Genomic DNA, 18152 nt, shown 5'->3' on the forward strand with positions numbered 1-18152 from the left:
GATGACCAATTGAAATGTTCCTGCTGGGCCGTATGAAAAGCAATGGTATGACTCTAAATGAAGGGAAATTTGACGGCATTAATCATAATCATAAGGTATGGCAAGTAAGCTACCGGTAGATGAATTATCAATTCAAGATATTGAACCTGGTTGGCGTCTTGGGGCATTCGGTTTTCTAGATAAATCCCTCGCTGAGTCAGCAAACCTCGATGCCTGCCATCATCCCCCATACATTCATTCTCAATATTACCGTGATACCGTCCTTGTATCAATTTCATCGTGAATTTGACAAGGAACTGTACAAATGATAGCAACACATCTGACCGACTGCTTTACACCCAAGAAAACTGTAGACCAATAGCCTGATCTAGAAGAATCGGATTCTCAGTCTTTGGAGCAGGCAACACCTAGTCTCAGCTCAACCTCCATCATTCCCCTACTTCGATCAGACAAATAATTTAGCCGTCCGATCCTGTAAGGAGATTTTTTATACTTCATTCTTCACAGTAATAAGGATCCAGCGCGCCAGTCTTTGTCAATATGGTGATCCAGACCATCTATCTCCCACATCTCCCCGCGAATCCCATCCACATCTTTCTCTTCGAGAACGTGAAAAATGCAGCGTTCCTCCGGGAGCAGCTGATGGCTGGCAATATGGAGTTCGAATATACCTTCCTCGACTCAACGATGGTACGCCTATACAATCAATTTATCTCCATCCACTGACCCGCAACCAGATCCTTTCCCTCCACCACGTGCTGGCGGCGATGTTCCGTGCCGTCAATGATCTAAAACACAACCGGATACGAACGAAGAACGTGCATTCAGAAGCGGTGTTTTGTTTAAGTCCTAATAATAATGTAAGAACCCTGGCCACGTTTTGACACTACAACGGACTGACGTATCCCAGATCGCAGAATCATTTCGGCGGTTTGGACTGTCCGGGGCGACGGAGAGCATGCTCGCCATTAAAGTTGGCGGGCTCGATCCTACGACCCCGCTAGATCAAGAAGCGGAGAAGGTCAAGAGACATATTCTTGCGTCTGTTGACGGCTCGCCCTTGGACTCGTTGGATCGGATTGATGATTTTGCCGATCTGGATAAAATCCGGAAGGTGTACAAGCTCCAGAAAGGGAGTAAATCGAATCGGACGGGGGGGCAAAGCGCTCAGGTGAATACGGGCAATGGAGACGAGGAAAGGGAGGAGATGGAGGCGGTCATACTGGGATTGATGGCCTTAAGAGGAGCATAGAACTTCCATAACTGCCTAAGGACTCCCTGGCAATGTCGGAAAGTGCTGTTATGGCCATTAAAGGTATGTGTCTTCTATGTGAGCATGGTGATCTATATTTACATATTTACAAGTACAGGGTATCAGTATGGCCGACCTTCCGGATCCCTTTCATCCGCAGCCTCCCCCGCGGGCTTCGATCATACGTATCGACGAAAGTGATCGCCGCCTCCCACAGATCGCCGACTTCCAACCGCACCCCTTCATCTGCTGAAAGGAGGAACGGAATCGGGAAATCCAGTGGAACGACCGACGCATCCTGATGCACGGGCGACACCTCCTTGACCACGACCGTGAATGTCTTGGGGAGCGCGGCTTCCTGGTGATAGAACGCCCGATAGAATAGCATGCTGATCCAGAAATCGTTGGAGAACTGAATCGCCTTGTTCCTCGCGCGCTCGCGCCATTCCGCTTCCACCGCCAGTTTTTCCAGCGCGGCGGCGGAGAACGGGTAGGCCCAGCTTCCTTGATCATGGCCGCCGGCCTCGCGCCGCAGTTCGGACTCGATCTGCCAGTGCACGACCATGTCGAGATAGCGACGGAGCGGGCTGGTCGCGCGGGAGTAGGCATCGACGGCGACTAGATAATGCGGGCCGGGCTCGGTCGAATAGAGCGAGCCGCCCACCAGGTCTCGGTAGTTGGTTAAGACTTCGGGGTCCGCGACACCGCCCCCGGAAAGCTGGGGGAGAACCTTCTCCTTGAAGTAGCGCACCGGGTCCGTTCGGTTCCCCTGGAAGACGGTCCGTCGATAGACCGACGGTACGCCTCGGCTCTGGGTCCAGAACGCAGCCGTTTCGCACGCAAGCGTCATGAATTCCATCACTAGTCGCTGCCCGGCGGAGATCTCGGCAAATGCGGGCTGCGAGGGAGTTGCTTCGAGGCTGATGATCGGGTCCCCTTGGATGAACCGAGCCCGATCGCGACTCGGGGGGCGGTATTGCAGCCCGCGGTGCGACGAGTCTTCGGCCACCCGGACGGTGACCGAGCCCTGTTGGCCGAAAAGAAGGGCACCGGAATTCTGGCGAATCTTCGCCCGGTACTCGGCGAGGAGGGAAAGGGTTTCTAAGTCCTCGATTTGGGATTTGGACAACTGAACCTCCGGGCTACTGTCAGACTTGCGTGGGAACGTCCCGCCAACGGTCAGAGAAAACTTAGGGATGGACTGAGCCTTCCCTAACGCTGCGTTCACCTGATCCGGTGTGATGCAAACGACATTGCGCACTGTTCCTGGCTGGATCTTTCGATCCAGGACCTCCCCATTTAGATCCAGCTTGATGCTGAAGGTCAGGACCGGGCGGTCTCTCTCGAGACTGAAATATTCCTGACTCACATCCTTCGGAAGCATCGGACAGCTTCCTTCCGGAAAGTAGATAGTCCCGAGAAGATGCCGGGCCATTTTAGATATTTGAAAGTCGGGATGGAGGTGGGAGGTCGGGTTGGCGACATGGACATGGATCCAAAATTGTTCCTCATTTCCTGACACCCGCTCAAGCGAGATGCCATCGTCCAGCTCCTCTGCATCTGCCGAGTCGATACAGTAGACGCTCATGTCCTTCCAATCGACTCGAAGGTCGCTCATATCGTCTTTCAGATCCCAGGACTTGGTCTGACCCAACGTTCTTGCAAGGTCCTCGATGTCTTCTGAATCTTTCTGCCCATGGTAGCCTGGAATCCCTAGCGAGGGCATATACTTATTTCGGTTTTCGAATGGCGTGAGCACGCCGATTTCTTGAAGCAGTTTATATGCACCGCCGTAATTAAAATCCCGCGCCTCAATATCTGAGGACTGGTTTTCGTAGCATAGCGTGAGCCGCAGGATGTGTGCGAGAGCTGACGTTGCCGCGGTATCGGACGCGAACTGATCGCGAACCGAGCTGAACTCCAGGAAATTAATTATGTTATTTTCAAGCTCGCTGAAGGTAGCGCTGTATGTTTCCTGCAGAGGTGTGTCACCCCGTGCTGGTACCTTGTCAGTGTCTGAGGGTATGTATGGTCCTATGCACGCGTGCGACAGGAACTGCGACCGGGACTCGCGACTTGTCGAGACAAGCTGTCGTATTTTCTCGGCGAACTTTGGTAGAAAGCGCGTTGAATAGGAGTCCGGACCCTTTAAGAGGTATAAGGCACGACCGCCCATTTTCCCAAGCTCTTCTCGACTCGATACTAAATATATCATGTCTTCCCGGTCGCTTCGCACACGTCGCACGACGAAGTTGTACGCATCGAGGATCGAGCGAGAACGAACTAAGAAGGTATGCGAGGATCGGTGAGAGTTCCCATCTAGTTCAAACCGCTCCGTTTGACGTAGAAGGGTTCTTTCCAGGGCAAACATGAGGGCCGGACTGTGTTCAACTTCCTTGGGGAAAATTTCCGTCGCCATCTCCTTGAGTGTCATGTATTTATTGTCAGTGTCATGGGCAACCGATGAATGTGCATCAAAGAGTGCTCGGCCCCAGCAACGCGTCAAATCTTCGACTTCGTTTTCAAACGTGCGCATTCTCCGCAGCAGCGGAGCGCTTGCCTCCCTAGGCACGGACCAGTCATGGATAAACATGGAATTCCGAGCCTCCTTCAGAGCAGATTCGTTGGCTGGAAGGTATGGCAAGACTTGATCCATTTCCTCCGGTGAGAAGAAGCTGGGTATGGAAAAGACGGCTGCAGAGCTTCTTGTGTGGAACCATGATCCGCGAATTGTGAGGAATTGAAATATGTGAGGTCCGATCTTTCGGGTAAACACAGCTGTCGTTGTAAGTCGGCCGATATGATCGGTTCTGTCGTCCATCAGCGAAGTCTCTCATCATGAATATTGGCGGCCGTACATCAACTCCACGAGATCGCCTGGTTGAAGAGCAAGATCGTCGCTCAGCGTTTGCGAGTCCCCGCTTCTGTCCGCTACCATTATCATCTCATCACCCCGCTGATCTCTTCGAAAGGCCGAAGGAAAGTTCTCCGGGTCTGGCCCTTCGAAGGGTGGCATGTCCCGCTCCAGATGTTCATTCTGCTCATACCAATCCTTCAATTGGGCTCGAAATACGCTACCGCGTTTAGACCGACCAGTCGAAGGGAACTGTGAGACTTAGCATTTCCATACTTTAAAGATGAACTAGCTTGCATACCGTATTGCGAATTAGGGTGGGAAGCGTCGAACTCCCTTCCCCCGAGATGACCGGTGTTGTCGCGACATTGGAATAACGACGGCGTGTTTGTCCATCGTTTTGAAATCTCCGCGTGCCACGGGGATTCGATTGCCCAACAGTGATGAATGCTGGAACAGTGAGACTCCGGATATGGTGCCGCTGGCGTCTCAAGCACTTCCAGCAAACTTTGGTTAGAGGGCTGGGTGTGGAGAAGACGCCATTGTGAAGGAGCATCCCTTGAAGAGAAACAAAAAATTTACGAGATGGTTATGTCCAGTGCATACGATGCTTCATTACGGAATCAATCTGCTCGAAATGCCATCGTTCTGGAAGGAGGATGAAGTTTAGAATCTGGTACATTTTTTTGACCGATCTCCAGAGTCCAAATCTCCCATGGATCCGTGATGCAACTCCAGTGACGGAGCCACGGAGGACAGGGATTGGTGCAAGGGTTAGATATCACCAGCCACAGAGCAAGCCACAAATAGTGATCAGATCAGATCACGTGGAATGAATGACGTTCAACTGAAAATTATGCCTCAGGCATAAAGGCTGCATATGCCCGATTGTTACTGACGCGAGCCGCGAATGGCGAATCCTTGTCGATATCATGGGCTTCCCCATCCATGAACCTCGGACCAATTAATACCGTAGCCATCATATTGACCATCCGGAAATCTTGAAAGTCATAACTTGTGATAATCTCCCATAGCACCAGTCGCCTTCTCACGAGACTGGCCATGCACCCCTCTCCTAAAAGCCTTGAATACCAGAGGACGTGATGCCTAATGCCGACTTCGCCGCCGCGCAACAACGCCTTGCCGCAAGACGGCGCGCAAGGGATCAGGAAGCACAAGCGCGTGTAGCCGATCGATCGTCATCGCGGACTGCGGAATCAATATCGAAGCTGCCGCGTCCACTAAAAGGACTTGGGGTTGCTGGATTAACAGCATGGGATGCAATTAAGGGAAGAGAAGGGACGGGACCCGCGTTTCGGGTTGGACAGGTGGATGCGGAGTTGCTAGACGAGGAACTATTGGAGTTGCTCAGGGGACAAGTTGGGGAGGGAGTGAAGTATTTAGGGGTAAGGTAATTCCACAAGATTGTAATACGATCGCTGACAATACAAAGTCGAACATAGCGACCGATTACGCTGCAGAGATCGGGTTGCTTCTCAGAGCAGCACTATTCAAGCTCTCAATTTGGGACCATGATGCTTCCTATGGCGCCTCGTTACAAGGGCTGCGATACATCGATGCAAGACAAAGTCCGAACAGCAGAGCACCGACATATCTCTCACCTCCCACGAGCACACAGAAGGTTCTCTACGGTCTAATATCCGTCCTCGGGCGCTACGGTTGGACGAAATGGGAAGACCACCTCCTTGAACAGGAGAGCAGCTACGAAGAGGTTGGCCCTATCCTTCGAACACTACTACATACATTGGCTAACAATGACCTATCCAGCCCACTCCCCGTATGCGCGTCCTCTCCCGCCTCACCACGCACATCTCCACCGCACACACCCTCCTCGCCCTCCCCTCCTTCCTCCTCTTCCTCCTCACCGGCCGCCACCGCACCCTCCTCGATCGCGTCCTCCGCCTCCGCCTCGCCCCCGCATCCACCACTACCACCCGCGACGTCAGCTTCGAATACCTCAACCGCCAGCTTGTATGGCACGCCTTTACCGAATTCCTGCTATTCCTTCTCCCGTTGGTGGGCGTCCGGCGCTGGAGACGATTGGCCCGTCGAGGCTGGCGGGGGATCGTCAACGCATGGCGAGCGCTTCGGGGCTTCGGCACCGAGGAAGACGACGAGAAAGCCATGACAAAAGACGGCGTCTTAGGGTTCCTCCCCGAGCGCACGTGCGGGATCTGCTACGCGGACCAAACACCAGGCGCGACTGGCGGTGCCGCTTCCGAAGCCGATATCGTTGCGGCGAGCTCCGCGGGTGGCGGGGGCGTCGTGGGCTCGGCGTTGACGGATGTCACCAACCCCTACGAAGCCATTCCCTGCGGTTGCGTCTATTGCTTCGCATGCATCGCGCAGAAAATCGAGAGCGAGGAAGGAGAGGGCTGGACGTGTTTACGGTGCGGGGAGATTGTGAAGGCGTGCCGTCCGTGGCGGGGCGAGGTGGTGGAGGAGAAGGACGGTGCGAGGTCGAGCGATGGGGCGGGGAAGAGCGTGGGGTTTGCGGATATGGAGCGGGGGGAGAAATCTGGGCAATACGAGTCGTTGAAGGGGGTCGACCCACTGCCGATCGAAGACGACGAGTCTTCATATGCCACAATGTCAAGGCACACAACAGATATGAACGATAGCAGTGAATGGGCAAGAGCAAGCGAAATCGTGAGGGAGGAGGATGAACAAGTGGAGGACGAGGACGAGGAAAAGGAGGAGGACGACGACGAAGAGGAGGAAGAGTTTGATACGGAGAGTGAAGATCTGCAGAGTGAGGGATATGACGAGGACGAGGACGAGGAGGAAATGGGCGACGCATATGACGCGGAATAGATGGCCTGGACTGGGATCCTTAGACCTATTTGATATGCTCACTTACAGGCACTGGCGATATGATGGTCTCTATCGTTTGGACTCTAGACTGGACAGCTCTTGGACATCTAATAGTGGTATCTAATTCGGCAGATAACTACGATGGCTCATACTATTATACTCTTCTTCGGCTGTAACTATAAGAATAGGGATCATCTCACAGGGTGTATAAATTATACCATCGCTCTCTTCCTGTTGCAATCCCTCTCGCGTGAACATGGATTGGGAGTGTAAACCGATGTGGAGAGAGACCTCACGGTTGCCTGGCACCTAGTTCCCATTATGCTCCAAGGTACTTCTGCACTCCACTTCGAGCCCAAATCCAGCCACCCTCCATTCGGGCATCCCCTCAATAACACAAACCCCAGAGCTCCTAAACTAGGAAAAGGAGGTGACGGCCTCCCCCGCCAAGCGACCGGTTTCTGTTACACGCGCATAGTCCAGGCCTCCAGGACACCCGGACGCAAACCATCCCAAAAGCTTCTGGAAGCACCCTACGAATGGCGTACGGACTATGGTGCACGGCATTGGCGCATATGATATATGCAAGCCATAGCGGACATGGGCATTCAGGGCTTGGTGTGATCCTCACTGCAGCCGCATTGACCAATCCTGGTGTGCATTTGGGGGGGATTGTCTATTGGCTCTATTAAGGTCTAAAAGGATGCGTCCATGTGTCTGGTTATACAAAGGGCGTTGCCGACGACGATGGGGTTGATCACGTTGTGGCTGCATAGCCTTTGACGTGGCTATTATGTGCAGATGGATTCAAAGGGCACAACAGAACCGATCAGCTTGGTGCGTATTGGCTAGAAACGCAGGAGCCGGGGTAGATACTGTTTACCTTGTAAATGCGAGTGGTCGTTCAGATATTGAATTGAACCTACCGATGCCGGTTCTTCGAAAGTACTGTACTCAGAGTTAGATCACCCACATGGCATTCTATCATTCATCGGCAAAGGCCTAATGCCGAATAACGCCTCGGAGCTAGTTGAGGGAGATTGCTAGGAATGCCAGCGCTCGATTCACTTATCCATGTGGCCGAGTTCGTCGTTCGGACGGAGCGATTCATCGGATCGAGTCGGGACAGCGGTACGTACCTCGACTGATCGGTCCACATTTCAACTCTCAACATGGCGTTTTGCCAAAATGCTGGTGCCTAGCTAACTTATCGACTCTCAAGGGCGTCCTTGTCAAATGTCATGAGAAGCATGCTTGGTCTATACTCGATGGTGACTGGTGAGCTGGTTAATCGTGCGAGACGGGATGATGGAAAGGGCGAATATTATTGATCTTGCATAGATTAGGATGAGTGGGAGAATGCAATTCATTATCATATCGATACTCCGTGCCAGGACTCCAGAACGAGCATATCTTCCCCAATTGTATTCTGTACGCTTGCGGGAGCTACAGCTTAGCTCTGCGTCTTGGGTGCATCCACAGATGCGAGCAGTCTCAGTAGTGAGATGATAGATTCGATGGATTCGTCATGGTCTGCTTGTTTACTCCTGTGGCTCCCCTCAACGAGCTTGGGGTCGACAGGACTCGTATGGAGGGCGATGACTTGTTGGGATATCTGATACATCAACGGAAGCAAGACGACGTTCGCTGTCGGCTGGGATGCGTTTTTCCGTGATGATTGGACACGGCCATCGCTGGTCCCCGGCCGAAGTGGTTCTTCTTATCAATTCCATTCTGAAGAGGGAATGAATGCTTTGAACGTGGGAAACCAAGAGCTTCGCATGCATCCATGGAGGAGATTAAGGCACGCATCGACTGATGTGTCACAGGACGATAGACTAAGACCACCCTCGTCATATCTGAGGGTAATTTAATATCAAGTGAGCCCTCTCATTGCTTGGTCGCTTCTGGAAGACGTGGCGACATGCGATGCCCTCACAAATGCTGAAATCGGCAACCATGATCCCTCTCCATTATCAAAGATGAATTGACTCAGTGAGCCCAGATCGGTTGACAAAGTCAGGATGTTCAAAATATACCGAGGGGCACCCAGCTGTCATGCACCAATCGTGGTCATTTCTTGCGCCCATCCACGCACCTAGCCCTCGTCCCGGTCTTCCCCAATCGTCGGCCCGTTTGAAAAGGGTGTGACGGTGGTGTCACACCCTTTGGCCAACCCATTTAACTGGCGCTTTCGACTGTGGTGCATCCCACACGATGTGGTGGCAGGTGGAGGTGGTGCAAGCTATCCGCATCTGTGCCAGGCACTGCCAGCCAAAGGCCAGCCCATTGATGCAATCCCATATTATTACAAGCCTCCACATTTACCGACCGCTCTTTTGCCAAAAGATCGGAGTATGACTTGATCCATTGACCTGACTCACTGGTCCTGTCGTGAGCTCGTTTCTCGTTTCTCGTTTCTCTTTTCTTTTCTCACTCGCGGTCTTTCTTTGCAACCGCGCCCTACAAAGAGCATTCCCTTCCCAGCGCCCAGCGGAGGGGGCTTTTGAGTGTTGACAGATACTTAATTACCTACCTTATCCAAAAGTCCATCTGTCGGGCTGTCCGCCATCTTGCATTGAGACCGAGTCATCAAATCGGTCCGCCGTGGCCGACAGGACCGGACCCTGTCAACCGGAGCCCTGAGAGTGGAATTACTGGAATATCATATCGCCTCTTCTCTCCTCGCAAGGACGAGGATTTAGACTAGCTGAACGAGCTAGGCCGTCTTAGTCGGAAAACTAAGAACCTTCCTATATCTGATCTCAACACCGGTGACTTTTCTTTCGCTGTTATTGTCTCATGAAATCTCGTCATCCTCAGGCCTCCGCGAACCGAACGACCGGATAAAACTTTTATTTGCTTCTTCCCACTCCCGCCTTTAAACATCTTTTCGTTACGCACCACCACGCACACCCGTTGTCCCACCATCCCGACCATCCCACCTTCGTTACTCATCCGTGTCCGTCGCTCAAACCGCTCCGGGTCCTCCCATTTCTTTTAAAGGCTCCGTATCCCTCGCCGACTAACTGGCGATGTCCGACTCCACCAACATTTCTGCCCAGAAACCTAGTCCGGCTGTCCTGCTGGGCTCATCCTCCTGTAACACGGGATTCACCTCTTCACATCCTCCGGCCACCTCGCCCGACCCAACCCTCGAATCCAATCAACATCGTCACCATGCCGAAGGAAGACAGTCCTCCGCCGCCGCCGCCGCCGCCGAACTCCCCAGTCTTAAAGTGAAGCTGCGGTCGGCGCTGCGCCAATTCCCCGACTTCCCCTCCGAAGGCATTCTCTTCGAAGATATCATGCCGATTTTCGCCGACCCGATCCTCCATGAGATGCTGGTGACCGCTCTCGTGACCCATTGTCAGACGGCGTTCGGCAAGGTGGACGCTGTGGTTGCGCTCGAAAGCCGGGGATTCTTATTCGGACCCAGCGTGGCGTTACGACTGGGCGCGGCGTTCGTGCCCGTGAGAAAGCAGGGGAAGCTACCGGGACCGGTTGAGCGAGCGGAGTACCAGAAAGAATATGGAGTGGATGTGTTCGAGATGCAGCAAGGCGCGATTAAGGAGGGGTGGAGGTGTGTGGTCATGGACGATCTGATCGCGACTGGTACGTTTTGCCCTACTCTATCCAACTGTAGGGATCCATGCTATGAACATGGAGTGGACCGATCGAATATTGATACTAACTTCATAATTATAGGAGGGTCCGCTGCGGCCGCAGGCACACTTATAAGCAAGATGGCCGGCAACCTTTTGGAATACATCTTCCTGATCGAGCTCGATTTCCTCAAAGGCCGAGATAAGCTGGACGCTCCCATCTACACGCTCCTCTCCACGCAGGAGAAATGATTTGCCACCATGCAACGCAGGCTGCGAGTGCCAAGCTGGACGCTATCAACGGGCCGCAGACTCTCAGAGCCGGTGGAACTGGGTCGACTGAACTGGGAAACAATAGACATGGGATGGAAACAATAGACGGGTGGTGCATCGAGTGGGAAAAAGGAACACAACGGCGTTTTTTGGTATTCTTTCGATGATATGCGGTACCTTCCGACTTTGCTGACGCTTGCGCGTATAATATCGGCACCTTACCTACAAAAAGCGTAACACTTCGCAACGGAGTGCATAATTGATTCCTCCATTCGACTCTTTTTCGGTACATAGTTAATTAAGCTCAAAAATATCAATTTTCAGGACATGGCCAAAAGTGTCTCCGTTTCTCCTTAATCCATACCATGTATGATCTCTCCCAACTGTGTTCCCTTTTTTGCCGTGATACCGTCCTACAATATTAATCCGGAGCGATCTCCGCCCTCGTCCCTCCTGCCAATCTTCTATGCTCTGTTTGGGCCATTGGGGGTGCGGGACAGCGGACAGTTGCTAGACACGGAGCAGCGGCGGGTGGGCGACTGGGCGGGCTACTGGCTCCCCTACGTAACACGTGAACACCAACACACCCCGCTGCCCGTTATCGATTACCCGCACCGCCGCACGTAACTGTAAGGACACGGGCCACCTGTCTACTGGAGATCGCTGATTGATGCCCTCTTGGTGGAGATCGGACTGGCAACATCTAACATTCACACGAAAGGCGAAGCTTCGAGAATCTCCCAGATTCCCACATATGACGTTGGATCACTTTATTCACTTTGATACAAGCAGAAGCGGATTGACAGCGTTTTTTCATGGTTTCATGATATATCGTATTCAAAGGTCACTTGACTAAGCAAAATACCCGCCACTCGAGCTATAACCGGCACCTACGAGCTCCTCCTGGTTATTGGCAAGACAACCACAGAGCGTCAAAACGACTTCTAAGGATTCCTACAACCCAAGAGCTCAATATAGCAAACCTCGCTCAGCTTCGGATGGTACTATTCGACTAACTAAGGGTGGTTTGCTCGACCATTGGCCGTTCCCGAGGTTTCTAGCGCATCGGCCTCTACCGGTATCGAAAACCCAGGACAAAGTTGGTGAGAGTCATTCAGACGAAGGGGGCAGGCTGTGCGGGAAGTGAGAGCTGCCAAAAGTTCCGGACTCTTCGGTTGTGTTGAGTGGACTTTGTACCATTCGTTACCCAATTTCGGAAGTAACAATCCCGACTCATTTGAGATTCCTATTCAGAGCATCTCAAGCGGAGCTCTTGGCTAAAATATGGGAGAATACAAACTCTCCGCCTCTCTTGAGGGGCATGAGGACGATGTAAGAGACTTTTTTCCCCACCCGAGCAAGTCGATGGGATACCGGAAGCACACGTCCCCTCCCTAGACCTTCATATCCGATCCGCCATCGCACGATACCCTCTAACACCAGTGCTAACTTCACAATTCATAGGTCCGTGCCGTCGCCTTTCCCGACCCATCCTTCGTCGTTTCAGCTTCCCGGGACGCAACCGTGCGGTTATGGCGCAGCGATGGTGGAAGCCCTCCAACCTATGACGGCACCGTGTCCAGTACCGGCACTTCCTTCGTCAACAGCGTAGCTTACGCTCCACCGTCCACCGATTTTCCCGACGGCCTGATTGTGTCGGGCGGGAAGGACACGATTATTGATGTTAGGAGTCCAAAGAAAACATCACACGATTCTGCCGATGCGTTACTACTCGGTCACAGCGGCAATGTGTGTGCGTTGGATGTCAGCGACGACGGAAAGACAATTGTGAGCGGCGCTTGGGACGCTGAAGCAAGGGTTTGGGAGGTGGGAAAATGGGGTCAGAGTACCGTGCTCAAAGGCCATGGAGGGAGCGTGTGGGCGGTACTGATGTATGACCGAGAGACAATCATCACAGGTAGGGCATCATTCTCTCCTCCGAGCCGGATCGAAAAGTGTCTACCATATCTTGTTCTTCAATAATGGCTAACACGAGGTTCCAGGTTGTGCAGACAAACTGATACGCATTTTCCACATCGTCGGAAAGCAGCTGTCCGAAATTCGAGGGTCACCCGACGTCGTACGTGCGCTCTGTAAACTCCCCGACTCCCATCCATCTGGTGCGCAATTTGCATCCGCCGGAAACGATGCGATCATTCGTCTCTGGACAATACAAGGGAAAGAAGTTGCTCAGCTGCATGGACATGAAAGTTTCATCTACGCTCTCGCTACCCTGCCGACGGGTGAGATAGCAAGTAGCTCTGAAGATCGGACGGTTAGAATATGGAAAGGGGCCGAATGCGTCCAAACTATCACCCATCCTGCCATCTCGGTATGGTCGGTCTCCGTCTGCTCTCAGACAGGCGATATCGCAACTGGTGCTAGCGACCGCATTGCCCGTGTTTTCACACGAGATGAACAGCGACACGCTTCTCCAGAGGCAATTGCCGCGTTCGAGGAGAGTGTCAAGGCATCTGCCATACCCCAGCAGTCGCTTGGTGAAGGCCAGCAAATCAATAAGGAGCAACTCCCCGGTCCGGAGTTCTTGACGAACAAATCTGGAACCAAAGACGGACAGATTCAGTTGATCAGAGATCCGAATGGCAGTGTCTCGGCTCATCAATGGTCTGTGACCACGCAAGAGTGGTTGAGCGTGGGTACTGTCGTTGACGCTGCCGGAAGTAGCGGTCGAAAGGTCACCTACAAAGGTCAGGATTACGATTACGTGTTTGATGTGGATATTGAAGATGGAAAGCCACCGCTGAAACTTCCCTTCAACCTATCGCAAAACCCATACGATGCGGCTAGGAAGTTCATCGAGGACAACGAGCTGCCCATTTCGTATATCGACCAGACGGCGCAATTTATCGTTACCAACACTCAAGGAGCTACTCTTGGACAGCAGCAACCCGCAGGAGGGCCAGATCCATGGGGTTCCGACCGGAGATATCGACCTGGCGATTCGTCCCAAAGCACCGCCCCGGCACCCGCGCCTGAACCGAAGAAGCTCATCCCTCAAAAGGACTACCTTCTTATCACCACCGCCAACCTGACCCTTATTAAGAAGAAGATCCTCGAGTTCAACTCGGCCTTCTCCGACCCGGAAATGACGTTGTCTCCCTCCGAGCTCGGCTCGCTCGACACCCTCATAGAAACCCTGGCCAAGTGCCAGCTCTCGCCATCAAATCCCCCTGCCATCCCCGCGCCCGGCGCCGAAATCCCCCTCCGCCTCGCCGCAACCTGGCCACCGCAGAACCGCCTCCCCGTCCTCGACCTCCTCCGCATCCTCACAGCCTTCTCCCCCGCAACCGCGCAGGCGGCGCCCGCCCCCTCCCGCACCCTAATCGACTTCCTCGCCGACTCCTCCTCCCCCGCCGCCGTCTTCACCCCCGATGCACCGACCAACAACAGCATGCTAGCCTTCCGCGCGCTCGCCAACCTGTTTGGCACCGCGGCCGGCCGGCGGCTCGCGGCGCACGCGTTCGAGTCGATCGAGAAGGTCATTCGCGCGTTCGTTGACCCGAGCGAGGAGGTGGACCCCGCGTCGCGCGCGGAAATTCGGGTCAAGATGCAAAATAAGAACCTGACGACCGCTATGGCGACGCTGCTGCTTAACCTGGCAGTGGAACTCAACCATACGCAACCAGAGTCGGCAGATGCAGACGGGGATGATTCGATGACTGGTGGGGAGTTGGAGCATGAGAGCTCGCGGGCGGACCGCGCGGTGACGTTGCTCGATTTGCTGGTGCGGTTCGTTCCGGCGGTCAAGGGGACCGACGTGGAGGGGCTGTATCGCGGGTTGGTCGCGGTTGGGACGCTGCTGCTTGATGGGGGCTCGGATTTGATCGAGGCGGCGAAAGAGGTGTTTGATGTTGAAGGGGTGATGGAGTCGGTCGTGGGCAAGGAGCAGCGGATCAACATCGTGGTGAAGGAGATTCAAGGAATCGTGAAGGGGACGTAGAGAGAAGTGGCATGGCGGGAGAACGGCGGCGGATAAGATTCGACGGGCGTGGAGCCATTATGGACACGACAGGACATGGAAGACATCATGTTTTATTAGCATTGCGAAATAAGAGGACAACTACTAGCATAGCCAAAGGATCCAGGCTCTAAACCCACCCCTTGCCGTTAGCGATACACTCCGCTCCAGGACTCGGACAAGATGTAATTGCACCATCAACTGCCATTGACACAATTTCAACCCCCTCCCCTTTCCCGGACTATTAAATTTTACCTACCACCCCCGCTCCGCTCATCTCAAGAAGATCAGGACGATGCCATTGTCAGTTCATCACTGCTTGTAGCCTGTACCCCGTTTCGACCAATGAAGGGTTGCGAGATTCAATGAAACATGAGGCGTTGTCGAACTTCCTTGCTAATGTACGTACAAAAGCATCATTGAGGCGGGTTGATATGGTTTCCCTAGAACAAGAAAAACTCGGAACCTCGCCCGAATTCCAATGTCGATGATGGGCTTCAACTGTTCTACCACGAGTCGCGTATTGCATGATTTGTCGTGCATACAGTAACAATTAACAGGGATCTGATTCAGGTTGCCAGGGGCAGCCTCCACCGAGGCACCAACGGGCAACGGCTGAAGGGCGAACCATGGCTGACTCATCCAACGAAGACTTCCGAGTTCCGACGTCAATTGAAGGTCCGAACCTTAATGCTGGGAACAAACGTGGTGCAGCCTCTTAACTTCCCCTCACAGCTTTTGGTACAGAACAAGATCCACCGAAGTTAAATAACGGGGTAGATATCAGCATGGCCGAATCATCGCCGCCGAACACTCCAGCTCATTGCACGGCTGACTTCTGCCTCATCCCGCTCGGCACGCCCACCGCTTCTGTATCCCAAGAAGTAACCGACGTCGTCCGCCTCATCCAACGGTCCGGTCTCTCGTATTCCACTCACTCCGCTGGAACTACTCTCGGTGCGTCTTAAGCATCACCCTCGATGTCTCGACGACGTCGCCGGGGAAGGCGTCCGCTCACTGAATGCACAGAAGGATCGTGGGACGACGTGATGCGGGTGATCGGACAGGCCCATCAACTGCTTCATGAGAACGGGGTGGTGCGCATCCAGAGCGACATCCGCGTGGGCAGCCGGACGGACAAGACGCAGACTTTTGCGGAGAAAGCCGAGAAGGTGCAACAGCTGCTTAAGGAGGAAGAGCGATCATGACCGTCGGCTGAACCAGAACTGGCACCAGTCTCCTCTCGGCTCTTAACGCTTCAGCATGTCCATCAAATTCTCCGGGTTCGATATCATCAAATCCGGTAATCACTTACAATAAGGAAGACTAGAATTTCAAATATGTGGGATTGCGAGCGGAGTTTCCCTTGCGCTTGCTGGAGATGTTCAGCTCTTCAGCTTTGATTTGACGCCTTTCATATTGGCACGAAAGATCCTCTCATCTACTGATCTACGCGAGGTGCGCTCCCATTGTAGTCTTAAAATGGACCTGAGGCTTTGACAGAGTCAGATTCGATACATCCAGGGACGTAGGGGGGATGGACATTCATCGAAAGTGGACACACAAGGCGAGATCGCTTTCCATTCCTCGTCAAGGCCGTCTTAGCTCGACGAATCTTCCCCAGCCGCAAGATATGGATAGTTATGGTGCCCCTCTCATTCCCCGGTGCCCACTGGAGAAACAACTGAATAGGTATAGTATGTGAGTATTACGTACCAAGGTGCTTGTATCCATCCAGATACTTCGTTGCCAAAAGCAGCTGGTCTCACAACCTCAGCTATCCAGTCCCACCGAGCAATTAGCTCTCAGGTGAACCGCGGAGGTTCATAAAGGGTGGAGTGCCCATCGGTCAAGTCCCAAGTTACTCCTGCACAGCAACAGCTACAGAAATTTGAATTCCGAAGAGAGATAGTAATTCTCTCCGGCAAGTTTCATCATGCGCCTTACCGCGATCCTTTCCCTTGCTCTTGCGGCAACCCACGCGGTTGCCCAGGATGAAAACGCGACGGCTAGCGATGAAAACGCGACGGCTAGCGATGAAAACGCGACGGCTAGCGATCAAACCATCCCCGACGTTGCTGAGGTTCAAAACATCACCGAAGTTGAGCAACCTCAAGTCATCCCCGAGGTCGTCAGTGTCCAAAGCAGCTTGGTTGGCGTAGCGCCTGAAGTGTCCACCGAGGCTGCGGACGAGACCCCTGTCGCTGCCGACACTGAGGCGGCTGAACCGATTCTGAGCAGCTTGAGAGAAGAGCTCCAACAGATTACGGAGAATATCGGTATGTTCCCAGGACCCTCGGGCCGACCAAATTGACTGACAAGCCGCCAGAGACCGCAGCCACTACTATCAACTCCACCGAGAACGAGGGCGTTCAAACTCAAGGGGCAGATCGTCTCGAGTCGGCGGTGGCTGCTATAGCGGAGCTTCTGCAGCAAGCCCGCCAGCAAATCGAATCGGGTGAAACTGGATCTGGAAACGTGGCCCGCTCGGCATACACATCCTCATCGTCCTCCTCCTCCTCATCCTCCTCGTCTTCGTCGTCTTCTTCCTCGTCGTCGGACTCAGACTCAGGCTCGTCGTCGGACTCAGACCGTGATGGAAGGTATGGAAAGCGGGATAGCGGGATCAAGAAGCGAGCCCCACAGTCTCCCTCGGGATATGACTACAGTGGCTGCTTTCTTTTCGACTACAGGTTCCGGGGGAATTCCGTGTGGCCAAGCGGAGGCCTCGCCACGTCGTTGAACAGCATCAACCAATGCCGAAACGTGGCTCGGGGCGCACGGTACCTGGGCGCCACGGATCTTAGCGGTGTCCCCGGCAATGCCTTCCTCTGCGAATGGGGGAGCAATACCATCCCAAGCTTTAACACTCTCAGGCAATATCCCGACTTCCTCTGCAACCATCGCTGCCCGAATGGACAAGAGGGCTGTGGTGGCAATTGCTTCAGGTTCAACGGCCGCCCCTATTGCTTCTATAGCATCTACCGCCGCCGCGGTGGTAATTGCGGCGGGGAGATCCAACAGATCCTAGACCTTATCGATTTTATCCGGCGATTGATCGAGGGACTTCAAGGCAAGGGCCAATTCACTGGAAGTAAGTTGCACTTTGAATGAAAGAAAAACATGAAGGACCAAATCACTGACAATGGATACAGTCGAAGCCGCGATCAACACTCAACAACAAATTGAGAATGATTCCGACTTTATCAGGCAGGCTCTTGGGTGCTAGAAAGCTTTTAGAACCTTCGCTGCAGCTCAGGAAGCAGTGGAGAGAAAGAAAACTTTGATGCAAAGGGGTTGAATAGGGTGATGTTCAGAGACTCCGGGTGAAGTGTGATTAGATGCAGGTCATAG

The 18152-nt window shown here is 53.4% G+C and overlaps 7 protein-coding genes across 7 annotated transcripts; 6 read left to right on the forward strand and 1 right to left on the reverse strand.

Moving 5' to 3' along the window:
* Positions 1-540: 540 nt before the first annotated feature.
* P152DRAFT_388434 (CGI-121-domain-containing protein) lies at positions 541-1252 on the forward strand (the record flags this gene model as incomplete). Its single annotated transcript, XM_033675928.1, has 3 exons — positions 541-690; positions 738-860; positions 911-1252. The coding sequence occupies 3 exons, from the start codon at positions 541-543 to the stop codon at positions 1250-1252; spliced, it is 615 nt and encodes a 204-aa protein (XP_033537813.1).
* Positions 1253-1358: 106 nt separating this feature from the next.
* Positions 1359-4268, reverse strand: P152DRAFT_470226 (RNB-domain-containing protein; the record flags this gene model as incomplete). The annotated part of the gene is made up of 2 exons (XM_033680954.1): positions 1359-4062; positions 4111-4268. The coding sequence occupies 2 exons, from the start codon at positions 4266-4268 to the stop codon at positions 1359-1361; spliced, it is 2862 nt and encodes a 953-aa protein (XP_033537814.1).
* Positions 4269-5209: 941 nt separating this feature from the next.
* On the forward strand, positions 5210-6941 carry P152DRAFT_470227 (uncharacterized protein; the record flags this gene model as incomplete). The annotated part of the gene is made up of 3 exons (XM_033680955.1): positions 5210-5512; positions 5560-5838; positions 5895-6941. The coding sequence occupies 3 exons, from the start codon at positions 5210-5212 to the stop codon at positions 6939-6941; spliced, it is 1629 nt and encodes a 542-aa protein (XP_033537815.1).
* A 3035-nt stretch (positions 6942-9976) lies between these two features.
* P152DRAFT_389239 (adenine phosphoribosyltransferase) lies at positions 9977-10798 on the forward strand (the record flags this gene model as incomplete). Its single annotated transcript, XM_033675973.1, has 2 exons — positions 9977-10556; positions 10650-10798. 2 exons carry the CDS (start codon positions 9977-9979, stop codon positions 10796-10798), a joined length of 729 nt encoding a protein of 242 aa, XP_033537816.1.
* Positions 10799-12103: 1305 nt separating this feature from the next.
* Positions 12104-14780, forward strand: P152DRAFT_445869 (putative polyubiquitin binding protein; the record flags this gene model as incomplete). The annotated part of the gene is made up of 3 exons (XM_033677880.1): positions 12104-12151; positions 12284-12737; positions 12823-14780. 3 exons carry the CDS (start codon positions 12104-12106, stop codon positions 14778-14780), a joined length of 2460 nt encoding a protein of 819 aa, XP_033537817.1.
* Positions 14781-15586: 806 nt separating this feature from the next.
* P152DRAFT_388664 (putative cell wall biogenesis protein Ecm15) lies at positions 15587-16006 on the forward strand (the record flags this gene model as incomplete). Its single annotated transcript, XM_033675942.1, has 2 exons — positions 15587-15755; positions 15828-16006. 2 exons carry the CDS (start codon positions 15587-15589, stop codon positions 16004-16006), a joined length of 348 nt encoding a protein of 115 aa, XP_033537818.1.
* A 728-nt stretch (positions 16007-16734) lies between these two features.
* Positions 16735-18027, forward strand: P152DRAFT_470231 (uncharacterized protein; the record flags this gene model as incomplete). Its single annotated transcript, XM_033680956.1, has 3 exons — positions 16735-17077; positions 17128-17892; positions 17954-18027. The coding sequence occupies 3 exons, from the start codon at positions 16735-16737 to the stop codon at positions 18025-18027; spliced, it is 1182 nt and encodes a 393-aa protein (XP_033537819.1).
* Between the last annotated feature and the right edge of the window lie 125 nt (positions 18028-18152).

This window comes from Eremomyces bilateralis (genome assembly GCF_010015585.1).
Source record: "Eremomyces bilateralis CBS 781.70 unplaced genomic scaffold P152scaffold_2, whole genome shotgun sequence".
Taxonomy (NCBI): domain Eukaryota; kingdom Fungi; phylum Ascomycota; class Dothideomycetes; order Eremomycetales; family Eremomycetaceae; genus Eremomyces; species Eremomyces bilateralis.